The 17691-nt window shown below is 35.5% G+C and overlaps 4 protein-coding genes and 1 long non-coding RNA gene across 6 annotated transcripts; 2 read left to right on the forward strand and 3 right to left on the reverse strand.

Annotated features, from left to right (window-relative positions):
* Positions 1-82: 82 nt before the first annotated feature.
* Positions 83-487, reverse strand: LOC111787615 (leucine-rich repeat extensin-like protein 2). Its single transcript, XM_023667634.1, has one exon. The coding sequence runs from the start codon at positions 485-487 to the stop codon at positions 83-85; it is 405 nt and encodes a 134-aa protein (XP_023523402.1).
* Positions 488-1451: 964 nt separating this feature from the next.
* LOC111788163 (peptidyl-prolyl cis-trans isomerase CYP57) lies at positions 1452-7313 on the forward strand. 2 transcript variants are annotated; one of them, XM_023668412.1, is made up of 11 exons: positions 1452-1813; positions 2539-2717; positions 2787-2885; positions 3034-3140; positions 3234-3375; positions 3773-3992; positions 4781-4820; positions 5429-5624; positions 6241-6378; positions 6778-6952; positions 7065-7313. In XM_023668412.1, exons 1-10 carry the CDS (start codon positions 1594-1596, stop codon positions 6916-6918), a joined length of 1482 nt encoding a protein of 493 aa, XP_023524180.1. In that variant the 5' UTR covers positions 1452-1593; the 3' UTR covers positions 6919-6952; positions 7065-7313. The 2 variants fall into 2 exon arrangements, with proteins under 2 accessions (XP_023524180.1, XP_023524179.1); XM_023668411.1 differs by having other exon boundaries at positions 6778-7313.
* A 3131-nt stretch (positions 7314-10444) lies between these two features.
* Positions 10445-12676, forward strand: LOC111788165 (protein ANTAGONIST OF LIKE HETEROCHROMATIN PROTEIN 1-like). Its single transcript, XM_023668414.1, has one exon. The coding sequence runs from the start codon at positions 10627-10629 to the stop codon at positions 12100-12102; it is 1476 nt and encodes a 491-aa protein (XP_023524182.1). The 5' UTR covers positions 10445-10626; the 3' UTR covers positions 12103-12676.
* Positions 12677-13183: 507 nt separating this feature from the next.
* On the reverse strand, positions 13184-14492 carry LOC111788342. Its single transcript, XR_002814130.1, has 3 exons — positions 14223-14492; positions 13956-14037; positions 13184-13666 (listed from the first exon to the last, which is right to left on the reverse strand). It is a non-coding gene; the product is annotated as an uncharacterized LOC111788342 (long non-coding RNA).
* Positions 14493-14646: 154 nt separating this feature from the next.
* On the reverse strand, positions 14647-16534 carry LOC111788260. The gene is made up of 5 exons (XM_023668566.1): positions 15947-16534; positions 15502-15601; positions 15289-15418; positions 15096-15191; positions 14647-14983 (listed from the first exon to the last, which is right to left on the reverse strand). Exons 1-5 carry the CDS (start codon positions 16308-16310, stop codon positions 14846-14848), a joined length of 828 nt encoding a protein of 275 aa, XP_023524334.1. The 5' UTR covers positions 16311-16534; the 3' UTR covers positions 14647-14845.
* Between the last annotated feature and the right edge of the window lie 1157 nt (positions 16535-17691).

Below are 17691 nucleotides of genomic sequence, written 5' to 3' on the forward strand. Positions count from 1 at the left end.
AGAGCAAAAGATGGGATGTTTTAATCGAACATACATATTAAATCATGGCATTATGACGTCAGCTAGCTACTCATCGACGTCATCAGAAAACAACATGAAAAAAACACACAAACAAGACAATGAACGTTGAAGGAGAAGAGGAGGAGCCCAAATTTGAACTGTAAAAGTAGTAGTAAGGGTAAGAATAATCGCGTGGCCCCACCGTCTGCGGCATCTGCCCCGACGGTTGTGCGCCCGAAACATAATTCGCAACCGGAGGCGGCGGCCCTCGGAGAAAATACGACGACGTTAAAGCCGGCGGCGGCCCCATATAGCCACCATAAAACGCAGGCGGCGGCGGTGGCGGCGGAATGTAAGTGTTGTAAGAGCGCGGCGTCGGCGTGGTGCAAACTACTGGGCAGGTGACGCACTGGCTGATACAAAGCTGTCCGGTGGAGGGCACAGGCAGCTGGGCGTCGGATGGCGGTAGAAACAGAGCCGCTGCCATAACCCAGAGCCCCAAAGAGGTAGAAATTTGCATTCTTGGTTGGAACGGCGTCGTTTAGAAACGAAAAGAGGTGAAGTGGTGGGTTAAAATGTGTGGCGCTTTCGGTGGTGCAAAGGGATGGGCCGAGAAATAATCGAAGTCAAAGATTGGGTTGATTTGCAAAGTTTGGAATCTAAAATCTCCAAAGCTTCCCTCTTTTCTAATACCTTTCTCCCGACATAATCCACCTTTTATGGAGATTGTGGCCCAATCTTCTTGGAATTGATGTAATTAGGGGTGATATCTCAACGAGAGAACGAAACACTCTTTATAATTTCACCTAGTAGACGCGTTTTAAAGTCGTGAGGGGAAGTCCGAAAGGAAAAACCCCCAAAGAGGACAATATCTACTAGCGGTGGACGTGGGTCGTTATGGGTTTATAAGTAAATAATACTATATCCTTTACTACGAAGTAAGGAGTGTTATACGAACACGACTCTTCACAAAGGTATGATATTGTCCACTTTGAACATAAGCTCTCATGATTTTGCTTTGGGCTCCCCAAACGGTCTCACGCAAATGGAGAGAGTATTATTTGACTATAAACCTATTATCATTTTCTAAATGTGAGATTTTTTGGGGAAGCACAAACAAAATTATGAAAGTTTTATACTTAAAGTGGATAATATCATATAATTGCGGTTAGTCTTGTTCACATAACAAGGAATACTGTCTCCCTTACTACGAGATATTTTAGAAAAATAAAAAATAAATTCACGAGAGCTTATACTCGAAGTAGATAATATCTTACAATTATAGAGGGTCATGATTTCTAACGATATTTGACAATCGTCGCAGTTCTAATTTTTGGAACAGTATCGACTGCTCATAATAGTTCTAATATTGTACTTGCGTAGATAAAAATAAAATAATGGAAATAATTTATTTTCTATTTAATATGTATATATTTATGAAATATAAATGAAATTCGCGCTGATCGATTAGTAAATTACGACGACGCCGTTTACTGGAAAGCTCGAGCTCGGAAAAGTTTTCAGACTCCCTCCTCCGTCTTCCTCGAAAGAATTTCGGCGCAGCGGCGAGCGGGTTCTGGAAATTGAGTGGAAATGTCGACTGTTTACGTGCTAGAGCCGCCGACGAGGGGGAAGGTCGTATTGAATACGACGTGTGGGCCGCTCGACATCGAGCTATGGCCTAAGGAAGCTCCAAAAGCCGTCAGAAATTTCGTTCAACTCTGTCTCGAAGGCTATTACGATAGTACCATCTTTCACCGGATCATCAAGGACTTCATTGTTCAGGGCGGCGATCCTACCGGCAGTGGCACAGGTCCGTCCATTGCTCTCTTGCTTTTATCTGATTGTATGATTTGGCTAGGGTTTTGTAAAGCTTTGTATTATTCTCGAAGTGGATGCTTGTTGGAGTAAGTTAATCGTAGGGTTCTTGTATCGGAGAAATTAGGCGAATTCCAGTGAATTTGTAGTTGACGAAGTTTACTTTGTATCATTCCCTTTCCAATGATGTTTTGTAGTTCAGAGAAATTGAAATTTGGATATCGTTCTTAAGCTATCAAGAATGCTTTATTACTTTGCAGCACATATTTACGGGCTATGCCGTCATAAGCGATTGTAGGAAAATAGGCAACTACAAGAAAGTGTTTGTGAACACCATGATTGATGACTGGAGGGAGGAGCTAATCAAGCATATTAGGCTACCATGTAGAGGGGAAGATATTGGGCACAGAATTATTCCATTGTCCGAAGGAGGGGTTAGGAAAATAGGCAACTACAAGAAAGAGGGAACATCATATTGTAGGGCATTCAATTTTTCCATTGGGACATGAATTTAATCTTGAATGTCGAATATTTTTAATCTATTAATGCTCTACTATGTTTTACTGCTTGCTAACATTACGACCAATATTTTCCCAGATACTTTGTTTGTATATTGTAGGGTACTACTAATTGTAATGTGTAACTAGAGTTCTACCGTGTTGGAGAAATCGTGCTTATGTATCATTGTTTTTCTGCTTAGCTTTCTATGTTTTAGTGCAGGTGGTGAAAGTATCTATGGGGGTGTTTTCCCAGATGAGTTTCACTCACGGCTAAGATTCAAGCACAGGGGCTTAGTAGCATGTGCAAATGCTGGGTCACCTCATTCAAATGGAAGTCAGTTTTTTATAACCTTGAGTCGATGTGATGACCTTGACAAGAAGCACACTATTTTTGGAAAGGTATCTATGATTCTTATCGTGCATTTTATCTTGATTGCTATTGTGATGCTGGAGTTCATGTTGTTCTAGGTCACTGGGGATTCTATATATAATCTAACAAGTTTGGGTGAGTTTGAAACTGACAAGGATGACCGTCCTGTGGATCCACCCAAGATTAAATCAGTCGAGGTAGGATTAAATGATACAATTTTTGAACTAGGTTGCAGTTTCATAGTACTTTTTACTTTTGATGCTACTTTCATGTTTGTTATAAGCTACTTTACGCCAAAAGAATCTTTAAGGGGCTAACTTTCTTCTGAAAAAATCTTATCTCAAGGTATTATGGAATCCATTTGACGATATCGTTCCAAGAGCGCCTGCAAAGCCTGGGATCCCATCCACTGTTGATTCTGACAACAAGGACATTAAGAAGAAAGCTGTGAAGTAAGAGTTGATACAATTTGGAATTCTCTTTTGAGATACACGCTATTGGTTATCCCTGATTTCTCTGTTGCTTTGTATGTTTATGTAATGTAGAAAACTTAATTTACTATCATTTGGAGAAGAAGCTGAAGAAGACGAGAAAGAACTGGCAGCTGTGAAGAAAAAAATTAAGAGCAGTCATGATGTATTGGATGATCCACGTCTGCTGAAGGACGTGATTCCAAGCAGTGAATTGGTAAATAAATAAACAAAAATAGAATAACAACTTTCAATACATTTGTTATCAATTTTCCAAAAAAAAAAAAAAAAAAGGAACTTTTTTGGGGAAATAATGAGTTTGTATAAGTTTACTGCTCTCTTGATCTGAATATTTTTCTAGTAATCACCTTTTGAAATCTGAATGCTTCATTTCAGTTTCCCCCTTGATTTCCATACGAGATTTGTTCTTCTGAAACAGCGTCATTAATCTTTTCTTGTAACATTCCCTTTTGAAGCTGCGGCTATTGCAAAAGCTTAGTTGTGAATCTATGATCATTGATAGCATATATAAACTATTTGATGGGTTCTGACTGAACATGATAAGCTTTTTTTTTTTTTTTTCTTTGATGAGATAATGAACTTTTTGAGTGCAGGACAATAAAAGAACAAGGGAGATGCAGCTATCTGTTAGAGAAACTTTAGCATCAAAGAAACAAGAGTCTCGTAGAGATTCAGATGCTGAAAATTCTAACCTCCCTCAATACAGCGACAGTGATGATGATGAAGCTAACTTTGATGCCCGAATGCGTCAACAGATATTAAGAAAAAGAACAGAGTTGGGAGATGCACCATCTCACCACAAGTCTAAAAATGGTGACTTAAACATTCTTTGCGTACTTCTATGCAATTTATTGTTTTCAATATGGAACCATGATCTTTCAGTCTTTCACACTGTTTCCGTATGCTATGTCTGATGCTACTTAAACAGTTTAGTTTCATGTTGGTCCAACTTTTAATTTGACATATGGCGAAGAATTGCATTAACTGGGTGCCAGAGGAGAAGGGGAAGTGTTTCTCAAACTTTTCTTTATTTCTCTTGGAATTGGATATATAACTTCATTGGGTGCCCATCTAAGCATAACTAAGTGGACGAGGTACCTATTACCATCCCAAAAGCTTGTTCAATCCCCTACACCCACATAATTGCTTATCTGAAAGAAAAAAAAAAATCTCATAGGGTTCCCCTTTTCTTAGGTTTTCCCCGGCTTATTGATTACAGTCAATATTGAAATGGGATAGGGAATAACATGGAGAATGTTATATATCCACAGTATTAATAAAAAGGAAGAAAACGTAGATGACAAAGTCAGAAAGTCTGAACAACAGGCAGTTCATTAAGCTTTAGATGAAAGGTGGATGCTTGGGTGCACACATTCCACATCACATAATGAAAACATTTTATGGAACAGTATGTTTGCAAGATGATACCCTTGCATAGATGGTCTAAGTTATTATGATTAAACCGTTGTTACCATTTATCTTTTCCTCAACCAATATTTTCGTAGAGTCTACTAAATCTAAGTTCGGGCTTTGAGACCTGACTGCCCAAAGTAATTATTACTCAAGTGCAAATTACTTGATGTACTGAATTTCATGTGCAGGGACTTCTGACTCGAAGAATAATGAAGGATCTACTCAAAGGTAGAATAATTTGAACTCATGTTTGCTTCAATCTTTTTTTTATCTTTATTTATGTACTTTTGTTGAAGTTGGTAAGGGGGAATTTTTGTATCTTCATGCCTTCACAATTTTTACTCCATGCATGAGTACTTGTATCCTGTTTAATCTGCAAAAGAAGGCATGGGAGTTGTGTTAATAGCCAATATAGTTCATATCATTGAGATTGGTTGCATAAGGCTTTTAAGTTCACTCATTCTGTTCAGAGATCGGACGGGACTCTCTTAAGATCTGGTGTGATTGATCTGGAGATGGTTAAGTTCGAGTTTCTACAATTGCCTTTTAAGTCCAAGAGCTATTACCCCTAAACTATAGTTTAGGAATGGTTTCTGCAATTTTATCTTTTATTCTTCCTCGTAGAAGCTGCAACTGAAGCCTGTACTTGTTTACAATTTAAGTTTTAGACCTTGATAATTGACTTTAATCTTAATATGTAGGGTCATCCTAGCTTAATTACAATCTTTATTTTTTATAATTTTATGGAGGTTGAAGAATCTACATATTATAATTACCATCATCATTTGATGTTTTGAATAAATTAGATCATCTGTATTGCAATTGTCTTTTAATAGGTCCAGTGCTGAGAACACTAACCGTGAGCAACCAAAGGTTGAGAAGTTATCTATGAAGAAAAAAGGAATTGGATCTGAAGCAAGAGCGGAGCGAATGGCTAATGCTGACTCGGACTTGCAGTTATTGGGTGAAGCTGAAAGAGGGAGACAGCTGCAAAAATTGAAGAAGAGGAGACTGCAAGGACGTGAAGATGAAGTATGTTCTAATCTTCGATACTTATCATGTTTTAATTCCTATTGTATTTTTGTTTTGAAAAATGAAATTGCATGTTGTTTGAAATAATGCTGCAATGAGATCAAGAACTCTTCACTTGATCTTAGGCAATGACAATTATGAATCCTGATGACTATCTGTCACCCTGCACCTAGGTTGTTTTGATTTTTTAAAATAACGCAGCGTCTTTATCTTTTTATCTGAAAATGGTAATGTACTAAAACTTATAATGTTAGCTTTTGCTTTTGTTCTTCGTCTTTTTTACTCGGAGCCCACTTCATAACAAGTCCAGATAACACTTCTAATTTCATTGTTTAGTTTGGCTTATGTTACACAGACACAAGGAAAAGGAAATATTTAAAATTCTAAATTATGAATCTTAACTTTATTATGCTATTAAGATTGGATCTTAAATCTCTCTTTTCTCATTGTTGGGTTGGGTATGAAGCCATATTTGGGAATGACTTCAAGATTTTTTGCAAATTGAGGAACTTCTTTTTGCATCATTTCATGCATGGATTCGCGCCTTTTACATTCATCTTCAGTCTTTATTAGCAAGTTAAGCATTTACTTTTCTCTGTGTTTTTGTTGCTTATAGGTTTTGGCCAAACTTGCGAATTTTAAGAAAGCCATTTCTGGAAAACCAACAACTTCAAGCGCCGAATCTGAGGGTGGCAATGATGAGTTGTCAGACTGGAAATCTGCTGGGTTAAAGTTCACACCAGAACCTGGGAAGGTAACTAGTTGTGAATTTATTGACCTGCTTAAAAGTTCTGAAGGCCAACTTCGCACAACACATTAACGCTTCGATGGACTGAAAATTTTGCGCTATATTCCTATAGAAAAAAGATTGCATAATACTCCTATAAAAGAATGCTATATACAATCTGCCCATAACTTACCCTTGCCCGTGAAGAGATAGCTAAGTATATGCTATATTTATTGTCGTTTGCTAAATAAATTCATTGTATCCATCCAGTTATAAATTTGGTATCTGTTTCTTTGTATCCTGCTAAAAAGTAAATAGTTTTAATTGTTGGGACTTACATTTTATTTCACTGGAAAATTTTTGACTGAAACCCGAATATCCGTGACTTGTGTTGAAGCTTAATTTTCACCATGGATGATCATGCAGGACCGCATGACTCGTAGTGATGATCCAAATGACTATGTTGTGCATGACCCTCTTCTCGAGAAGGGGAAAGAAAAATTCAACAAAATGCAAGCCAAACAAAAGCGACGCGAGCGGGAATGGGCTGGCAAATCTCTTACTTAACCCGTCAGTCAAGACTCAGAACATGGGTTCATGGGTAGGTTAAATGCCAGATTGACTTGGCTCCATTTTTTACCGTCGAACCAGATCAAAACTGCACTAGATTCCCACGAAGACGTTGGAAATTTATTGAGGTTCATCATTGGCAGCCAGTTGTTTCAGACACGCAAATTTCTGGATCTGGATTGACAAACGGGACACAACTCTCTCCATTCACATCCCAACGTATCCTTTATCTGTAGTTTCCTTTTTAATTCCTTGTAACTTGTTCAAGATAGTAGAGAGAGAAAAAATGGCTTCCCCACCCATCAGAATGTGATTATTTCCCATGGATTAAGTTCTAGATTTGTTTGATACAAATTGCAGGAATATGGATATCCTCGAAGCTTCTTTGCACAGCCTAGTGAGTTATTTGATGATTTGGCCAAACCCCATCTTAAAATGCTTCTTCTAGAAACAAGTTCAGACATAGAAATAGGAACTGAATATATTCTTCAAGAACAAATGTTCTTTTGCTGAGCCGTTTGTGCCATCAGACGCGCAAAGAAAGTCGGCCAGCCATTCATACTGTTGCCAGAAAAGTCTACTCATTTAATTAAATGGTCTCAGCCTCAACCATTTATGGATTTGGTAGGAATTTCATGAATGAGTTGTTTCCATTCCATGTTTCTCCATTATTCAAATTCGGCTCATTTTTAATTGGTTTAGAGGGGGAAGGAAATGGATTTAACCTAACCCACCCTATACTATTGGATTCCTTGACTGAGCAAGTGATTGGCTGGAATGTGTTCTTACCATTTTAATCTCTAGCTATTTGGAGAATTGGGAATAATTCAGGCTTTTGGATACTTTTACAGTCATTGGGGTTTAGGCTGATCTTGTGTATTATTGAAAGCATGTTTTGTTTCCATCTCCACTTGGTGTTTGAAAGCTTTGATGGGAGGGGGCGTGCCACACGGCGGCGTCTTTAATAGTCTAAAGGTTGCGTGTAAGTTTGAATTTTTCAGCTCAATCTTTCCTTTAGGCATGGCCCATCCAGCCGGCATACTCACATACTCCTCCACTTTGCACAGTTAGAGAGAGAGAATATAAATAATATAATGAAAACCAATTTATGGGTTATGGGGATTCTCACTTTTAAATTTGTGTTTATTTAGTTCTCTGAATTATAAAAATGTCGAATCTACTCTTAATTTTATATTTAATAGATATGTTGCTTTTAAAAAAAATTAAAATGGAATAGAGATCTATTCGATACATGAATTAGACGTTTTTTAAATTTAGGAGCTATAAGATTATAGACTATTATAAATTTTATTTTTTTTGTTTTAAAATTTGTATCGTATAAGCCCATAAATCTTAAAATATTTAATAAGCGTCTAAATTACGTGTATTTATGTTTTAGTGGGAAATAAGTCTTCTAATTTTTATTTTGTATTTAATAAACTATTAATTTATGTTGAAAGGCTATTAAAAAGAATCAACATTCTATTAAATATAAAGATTTTGAGATGAAATTAGTAAATCAATAAATTTGTGTTTTCACATGAAATTATTTAATGTATTGAAAATATGTGAGATAATAGGCAAATTAATTTGCCAACACCGTAGGATATTTAATAACAGATTGACCATTTTTTTTATGATGAGATGACACGTCAGCATAATTAAAATTAAAAACAAATTATTCTTGTAGCATAATAATGTTTGGTGGTGTCATTTTGCAGAAAATTAGGTGTTGTTGTCGTAAGCTTTTTCATTAATTGAAATTACACTTTATATTTTTTAACCAAATTTAAAAAAATAATAATAATAAATATTAGATAGGTGTGAATATGTGCCATTTTTTTTTTTTTTGACAAATTTGTGGTATTTTCAAAATTTGTAGTTGGTTAATTGGCTTATTAAGATGTTAATGACTTCTTTTTGTTCTAATTTCTATTTAATGTTGAATTATAGTGTACTTTACAAAATGAGTTTATTTCATTAATATAGTTTTTTCAAAAGAAAATTGGATAAAATCATGAACCTAAACCCTAAAAATAATAAATAAATTGTTTAACGCATTAATTCAATACCTCGTTTTAATCTGTTTACTTGAACCTATATGCCTCAAATAGTCGAGTATCTCTATTATTTTATGTTACAAGTTTGACATTTTCAAAATAAATTAATAAATCCAGAGCAACAAAGAGATACCATTTTCATAAATGAGACGGGTATTAAAAGAAAAATAATTTATTTTCTTGAAATATAATGAAATCAAACTATATATTAAAATCTATTACTAAGTATAAGAATAAAGGAAAAAAGTGATATAAAAAGTATGCAAAGATATTCAAATGATTTTATTTTTAGAGAAAAGTTAGATAAAGGTTTGGTTAATGGCAGAAGACTTTGACTCAACAAATAGAAAAAATTACATTCTTCAAAAACCAAACTATCGAGAAAACGTTAAACTCGAGTCATTGAACGTTTATGGTCGTACGTAAATACTATAAAATTTTAAAAACTTTTAATTATATGTATATTAAATCTAATAGATTCACATGTATTTAACGGGTCTCGTATAATTTATACAAACTATTTTTGTTTTTAATATTTAAATTTTATTTATTTATTTAAAAAAAAAATGGGAAGTTTTAATATAGTGGGTAAAATTTGAAATTATAAATTTAATTTTTAGAAAATGGAAATTGATAGACACAAAATAAATATTTAAATATTTAAGAATTGTGTAGCATTTTAATTTGTTAGAATTATGAATTTGGTATTAAACACAAAATTAATTGCTAAAAAAAAATAATAAAAAAAACCGCGTATTCCAAATTCCAAGTCACCGCCTTTGGGCAACGACCGCCCTCAGTGGAAGCAGTAAACAAACCACATTCTCCCATTCCGTGTTCACACCTGTCAATCCTCTAAACCCTATTTTTCTTTATTATTTTATTATTTTTTTAAATACACGAAATTATCATTTTAATTTATATTAATATCTCCATTCTCCTGGGCCCCACCTTTTATTTATAATATATATATATATATATATATATATATATATATATATATATATATATATATATATATNCGAGTCCGGTTGAATTAAGGTGTAATTTTATTTTTGAGCGGTTCGAGTTTAACTTGTAAACCGAATTGAATTTTTTATTTTCTAACTTCACTTTTATAATTTGGGTTAGATAGTTTAATCGGATTATAGGATCGTACACTGTGGCCGCACAATATTTAATAATATAGAAATTAATTTATGAAATTAAAAGCTTTAAAAGTGTGATAGTTGTGATTTTATTTTATTTTTTAATTTGAAAATATTGATTTTTATATTTGAGATTGGAATAAACAAAGTTGTGTCCTCACCGACCACCACACATCAATTATGTGGTTTGCGCCATACGATATCGATTTTCTCTTCATTACCTTATTTATTTATTATTTATTTTTTTTTAATTTCTAATAATATATATAAAAATATAAATGATTTGTTTTTCAATTTTGAAAAGCGTTGTGGTTTTGGGTTCTGCAATCCGTGCGTTCACATTGGAGTCAAACCTGTAATCATATGCTTCCGAGGGAAGAACAGGAAGAAGAAGAAGATTCATAACAATTCCGTTTCTCTTCAAAATCCCATTCGTAATTTCATAATTTCTTCCTGAATTTCTCAATTTGTTCTTCTTTCTGTTGCTGATCTTCCCAATGAATGATTCCCCCAACGGAAACGCGAGGAAGATGAACGGACGAGATGAAGCTGATGAAGACGATGATTCAGTGCCCAAAAATGGCGGAGGAAAGGATTTCAAGGGATTAGTTACTTCTCTGTTGCTGTTGGATGAACAGGAGAGGTGTGACCAGGAAGAACGTGACAGAGCTTCCATGGAGGCGAACATTTCGATGGAGGTCAATCACCGGAAGAAGACGAAAGCCATGCTTCATTTCTACTCCGAAGTTCAAGATTACTATTCTGAAGTCGAACAATCGGACCGTATCAACCGGAAAAAATCGCGATTAGCAGCCAACTCTGTAGCGGTTGCCGCCGCTTCCGATGGATTAGAGAAAATCGAAATCGAAAAATCAACCAAACGCGGCGGCGATGGAGGAAGCGGCGGCCATCACCGGAGACTCTGGGTAAAAGATAGGTCAAAAGCGTGGTGGGATGAATGTAACAGTCCGGATTATCCCGATGAAGAGTTCAAGAAGCAATTCAGAATGAGAAGAGCAACATTCGATATGATTTGCGAAGAGCTTAATTCCGCCATAGCCAAAGAGGACACAACTCTCCGAACCGCCATTCCCGTCCGGCAAAGAGTAGCGGTTTGCCTATGGAGATTAGCCACCGGCGATCCCCTCCGAGTCGTATCCAAGAAATTCGGATTAGGTATTTCGACTTGCCATAAACTGGTCCTCGAGGTCTGCACCGCCATTAGAACAGTTCTAATGCCAAAATACCTCCAATGGCCGGAGGAAGAAACTCTCAGAAGAATCAAAGAAGAATACGAATCAATTTCTGGAATCCCTAACGTGGTCGGATCAATGTACACCACGCACATTCCGATCATCGCTCCAAAAATCAGCGTCGCAGCTTATTTCAACAAGCGCCACACAGAGAGAAATCAAAAGACATCATATTCAATTACAGTCCAAGGCGTGGTGGATCCGAGAGGCGTGTTCACGGACGTGTGCATCGGCTGGCCGGGATCAATGCCGGACGAACAAGTTCTAGAGAAATCGGCTCTGTTTCAGAGGGCAAACGGCGGGCTAATGAAGGGCGTTTGGGTAGTGGGGGGCTCGAGCTACCCATTGCTGGACTGGGTTTTGGTGCCTTACACACAGCAGCATTTCACTTGGACTCAACATGCTTTCAACGAGAAGATCGGAGAGATTCAGAAGGTGGGTAAACAGGCGTTTGCTCGGCTGAAGGGACGGTGGCGGTGCCTGCAGAAACGGACGGAGGTGAAGCTGCAGGACTTGCCGATGGTACTGGGAGCTTGCTGTGTTCTTCACAACATATGTGAATTGGGGAATGAAGAAATGGATGAAGAACTGTGTACAGAGCTTCAAGACGATGAAGTGGCGCCTGAAGTTGGGCTGAGATCGGTGAGCTCCATGAAAGCTCGAGACGCCATTGCTCATAATTTGCTCCACCATGGCCTTGCAGGGACTTCATTTCTTTAGTCTCACATTCTTTCTTCTTTGGGTAAGTTTTTTTTTTTTTTTTTTTTTTTTTTTTTTTTTTTNTTTTTTTTTTTTTTTTTGTCTAAATTATTTTTTCATATGTTCTTGTTGTTTTGAAAGTGAAATTACAAAGAAATGTTCTTAGTTTAGGATCATATAAAGGGTACATCAATTACCAAATACATAAACAGAATGGATTTTAAATAAAATGTTCAATTCTTTTGAACTTCTTCTCATTTGTTATATGCTCTTAGAATCAAATATGATCTCCATTGTAAAGCTGAGCTTAAATTATTCCAACAACCATTTTCAAGCCCATTTGGGGTGAGAGAATTTTGTATAGAAATGATGGAAGAACACCTAATTTTATGTTTTTTTTTTTAATAAAAAGCTTATTTTCATATCTTTTTAAGTTCTTGATTATGAAATTAATTTTGTTTATAATTTATTATTTAGAAGTTTAGAATAGCTTTTCATTTTTGCATCTAATCCTATTAAGCATAAAATTCAATTTTTTATTTAACATAACAACAATTTTTTTTTTAATGATTTGAATATTTCAAATACATTTGGATACCTTCTAAAGTTTTAAAACCCAAAACCCATTAGACACACAAACAAATGAATTATTTATTTAAATTAATAGACCTCTCTCCCCTATATTTTAAAACAATTTTATTTTATTTTTTTTTTTTTTTAAGAAAAGGAAAAACATAAAACGTTCAAAAATTTAGCGAATAATGATATAAAAGGATCTTGAAATAAAAAAAAACGCCCTACACACCCCGACCCACTGGATCGTTAAGAGTAGAAAAGGGCAATTACGGGATTAATTGGTCGATTGGCCTGTAGCGCTTGTGACCGACAGCTTTATGACTTCAAACCCCACAAAGCTTGAAAAATGTAAAATCTTTGTTTGACTCCTCCCCCTCTCATTCCCTGCATAACTTAGCTATTCAAGTGTTCACGAGACAAAGACTATAGGCACTTACGTGGGTATAAATTTGTAGCCAAATTCCACACAAGTGCCGCATTTTCGTGGATTTCCTCTCCTTTGCTGCTGCTTTTTGCTCAGCTTTCCTTTATTCAATGGGGTTGGTTGGTTTCATACGAAACCAGTCACCACTCAAATGAAGTTTTATTACTTTCGTCAAGAATCTTTGTACCTATATGTCATTTTCATGATCCAAAGCAGAAGATATCTGAAACCTGACGGACAGAACAAGATATCAATGCCAAACAGGAACTTGGAAAAGACCCATTTGATATTTCTCCCCAAGTAAAGGGAGGGGCAAGAGTTCGTATGAGCTCATCCAGGCCCATATGAAAAACTGAAAACTACCAGTTTGCTAGATGCTTCCTTCATACCAGCTAGTTCCCAATTTTGTCCGGGATAAGCTTTGCTATTCCACAGGATCAACAAAGCCCTTAAAAATCAGGAAAGGGTTGCTTAACTTATGTATTCATCGCCTGTCGTCGTGGTTCGATGGTAAACGGAAAGGAAAATGTGCAAATTGAATCTTCAAAGCTAGGGAATCGGGTTTTTTGTCGTCGAACTTGTAACCTGCAGAAAATCATCACACATTAGATTATCTGAAGTAATAGCTATTCCTTTATAATATGGAACATCTTAAGAGTTGTCTTAGTTCTTCTAGAGTGTTGGTTCACAAATGATGTCAATGGCGGTAATTGTAGTGCCATATATACTTGGCTAATTACTAGATCAAGAACTTTAAGTACCAAGCAATACACCATAAGAAGCCCTAAAGACTGCTGCACGTTTTCAGTCTCAAGCATTTATCTTTGCGTCTTGAAGGGCTTTCCATTGCAACGAGGAATATATTACACAATACCTTGAAGAGCTTCCATTGCAGCACGGGAATATCTTGCTTCAATGAACTCTACAAAGCATAATACCGTAGCTTTATCTCCCCTCTGCAGTTCAATACTCAATTTAACAAAAGGAATACACTGAGTAGACAATGTAACTCAGATAACAGAAGAAAATGGCCCCATTAAATCTGAGCATAGAGGGCGTGCAGTTGTTAATTACAATTGAAGGTCTTATCATGGGAAAACATGCCTCCATAGTTCAAAGTAAAGAGAAACTGATAACTTACTCGTCTGGGCTCCTTGTGAACAACTCTGATATCTTTATAGCCGATGAAGGGGCGGAAAAGATCTTCAACTCAAGTTAAGATATGACAAAAAGAAAAAGGCTACATGACCATAGTTCTGTCTATTGCAATTTATGTTCTATTTTCTTTGACCATAATGACATAAAATATTTGTTTTAAGTTTCAAATGAAGCACAAATCATATGGGATGCTGCCGGCACCCTAAGCAACGGTGGAAGTAGATAAAGTTGGATAGACAGAAGAAATAGTAAAAAAAAAAAAAAAAAAAAAAAAAAAAAAAAAAAAAAAAAAAAAAAAAAAAAAAAAAAAAAAAAAAANGAAACTATTTGTGAGAGAACAAAATTTAAACCGTTAAATTTTAATTTTCTACAAACCCGAGGTAAATGAAACGTAAATGAAACGTAAATGAAACGTAAATGATGAATGTCTTCCTCAATTTAGATCTTTATAATTTATCTTTGTATACACGATGTGGGGCTACTACATCATTAGAGAATCAATTTATATTACACCAAGAGAATATGTATACCATTTCCTTTTTCTGTATAATTTCCACTACCACTTTATGTCACAACTCTTCCATGTTTCCTGTCAATATTTGATGTTCATATCAACTCGTCCTGGTCTTCGAGAGATCGTTTACGAGCCTTCAGGTTGAGCTCGAGGCTCTGAGGCAGAGGAGGTGTCCTCCCTCTTCGGAACAGGACAGCAAGTGCCCTCATCTTCTTGCAAAGATCAAACACCTGAACCAATATAAACATACATATATTGAATCGCAATACGAGTAGGACGCTAAATGAATTCGGCGAAAACAATGGTGTTAGAAGAATTCGGGTGTGTGATTATATCTCTTACTGATGAGGCTTCAATCTCGAAAACACCTTCACAACCTTTGCCTCCACCTTGCAACAGGTCACAGTATCTTGCAGCTTCATTCTCATCTTCAAACACCTTCAAAAGAAGCAAAGTTTTTGAGTAATCAATCGTTATTGTTTACCAAAGATCATGAAGATGAGTTCAATGATAATGGAAACAAATGGGGACTTACAAGAACTCCCTCCCTGATGTCTTCAACAAGCATCTGAAATTTGATTCCTGTTTTGGACTGTTTTTTCTGATTCTCAGACCTCCATTTTCCACCTTTGGAAAACAATAATCCAAGCTCATTTTCTACTTCACTGATGAGCAAACAAATCCGTGAGTTTGGTAAGAACTGAATGTTGAGAAAACCAGAAACACAAAGTGAGTTATATATATATACCTCCTATTTCTCCGAGTTTTCATTGTGCATATTTGGTTCTCATTGTGTGTTAATACGTATACAGGTTTTGAACTTTCTCTCCACGGATTGGCTTCCAATACTGAGTGAAATGATGGAAGGATGGCTAAGTTAAATCATTGAAGAACATATACGAAGAGAAGCACAAAAATGAAGATCTATCCATAATTTGTAAAGCAGCTTCCAAGTCCAGAAGAACAGATGATAATGCTTGGAGAGTTATCTTGTTTAGATGTGTTTCATATTTCTATATATTTGGCAAAGTAGATTTCAATTAGGTTACCGATCAAAATTGAGAATCAAAGAACATTATCAGACCTTTTAAAACTTCATCACTAAATAGACAAAATCGTTCCTACAATCATAAGCACGGGAAGAAACTGCTGCTATCAAAGGACAATAATGAATTTGAATTTCTGTAAATTACCGTCATAACTGCTGCTATCAAACGTTTGATGGAGATGCCTCCTCATATCATAAGCACGGGAAGAAACTCGCTTGACGAACTCATCAGAAGTACCAGGAATACTGCCATCTAAGCTAAGTGCCCTCTCCATATCCACATCCTCGGTTCCATCCTCGCCATCGCTGTCTCCTTTGTTAGCGCCGCCACCGCTCACTCTACAGGAAATTTCTCGCAAATTTCTGGATCGAGGACCAAACAAAGCGCGAACACGAGGCATAGGGCAGCGGAGGTCGCCAAAAGAGGCGGCGATTCGACGCCGCCGGAAGAAGAGAGGTTGTCTGGAAGGGAGAACGAAGGAAGGCGAGACAGATGATAGGGAATCCATTGGAGGACCGGATTTGATCCTTTGTGTAAATTAGGTGAAAATGGAATCTGTAAGGGGGACGTGAATGGGAGAGTTGGTGGTGGCGCGATTGAAGGGGGAATTTGGTACGAGTTTATGTGCGTGGAAGGATGTCCAAGTTGAGAGCTGAGAGGAGGAGAAGGAGAAGAAGAGAAGGAGAAGAAGAGAAGGAGAAGTTGGTTTCGTGAAGTCCATGAGAACTGGAGAGATATTTTTTTATAACGGAGGCTGTGGTTAGACACCTGGACCCCCCAGACGCGCTCACACTCCAACACTCAAAATGTTCTTTTTCTTTTGGGGCTAAATTATACATACATACATATGTATACATATACATATACATACATATATATATATATATATATATATATATATATATATATATATATATATATGTATGTATGTATGTATGTATGTATGTATGTATACGTATATGTGTATATGTATATATATATATGTGTATAAATCTACGTTTTTAAGCCGTTTATGCTAAATTGTACCTTTTCTCTTGGTATAGAATGCACACTGAATAATGCAAAAATGGTTTTATATATAACATAAATAATTAAATTTATTAAAGCCACGAATGCATGAGGCATGCGTACACGTATATTTATTTGTTTGGACTAACAAATTAGCGGTGAGAATTTGAACTTCGACTTCAAATAGACGCTACCGTAATGACTCACACTCGCGACAAAAGCATAAACGTTTAAAATGGTAGCACATTTATTATAAAGCAGCTAAATAAATGCAATATTCATGCCGAGATTTTACCTTGAATTATTATTTTTTTATTTTATTTTTATATTTAATAAAGTTAGAGAGTTTAAAATATATTAGACCCTAACTTAAACACAATTAAACCAATCAGGTAAAAAAAAAAATCATTAAATATTAAAAAAAATTTGAAAATTATAAGAATTAAATTAACGGATTAATCAAATATTATTAGAGTTGATTGTAAGAGTGCTCGAGTACTAAATACTATAAAGTTTAATATTTATTTTGATATAATCCAATTATATTTGAGTTTAATCAAATATTTAGCGCTCTACTAAAATACTTATTTTGAAAAGATAAGCTTCGGTTATAATTCGATTCGACCGCCAATGTGCAAAATCACGACACTATACCTTATAAAGACAAAAGTCACGTGAAATGTTTTTATTACTATATGTGTATAATTTTCATCGAAAAATAAACTATTAATTTAATAAACTTTCATACAAATCACATAATATTAAATTAAAATTTCATAATTATCATCGAATTCTTATTACGCAATATTTCCATACATTATTATTATTATTATTTTCTATTTACGAACAAATATAAATTAAAAAAAAAAAAACAACTAATC

The sequence above is a fragment of the Cucurbita pepo genome, chromosome LG02, assembly GCF_002806865.2.
Source record: "Cucurbita pepo subsp. pepo cultivar mu-cu-16 chromosome LG02, ASM280686v2, whole genome shotgun sequence".
In the NCBI taxonomy this organism is placed as follows: Eukaryota; Viridiplantae; Streptophyta; class Magnoliopsida; order Cucurbitales; family Cucurbitaceae; genus Cucurbita; species Cucurbita pepo.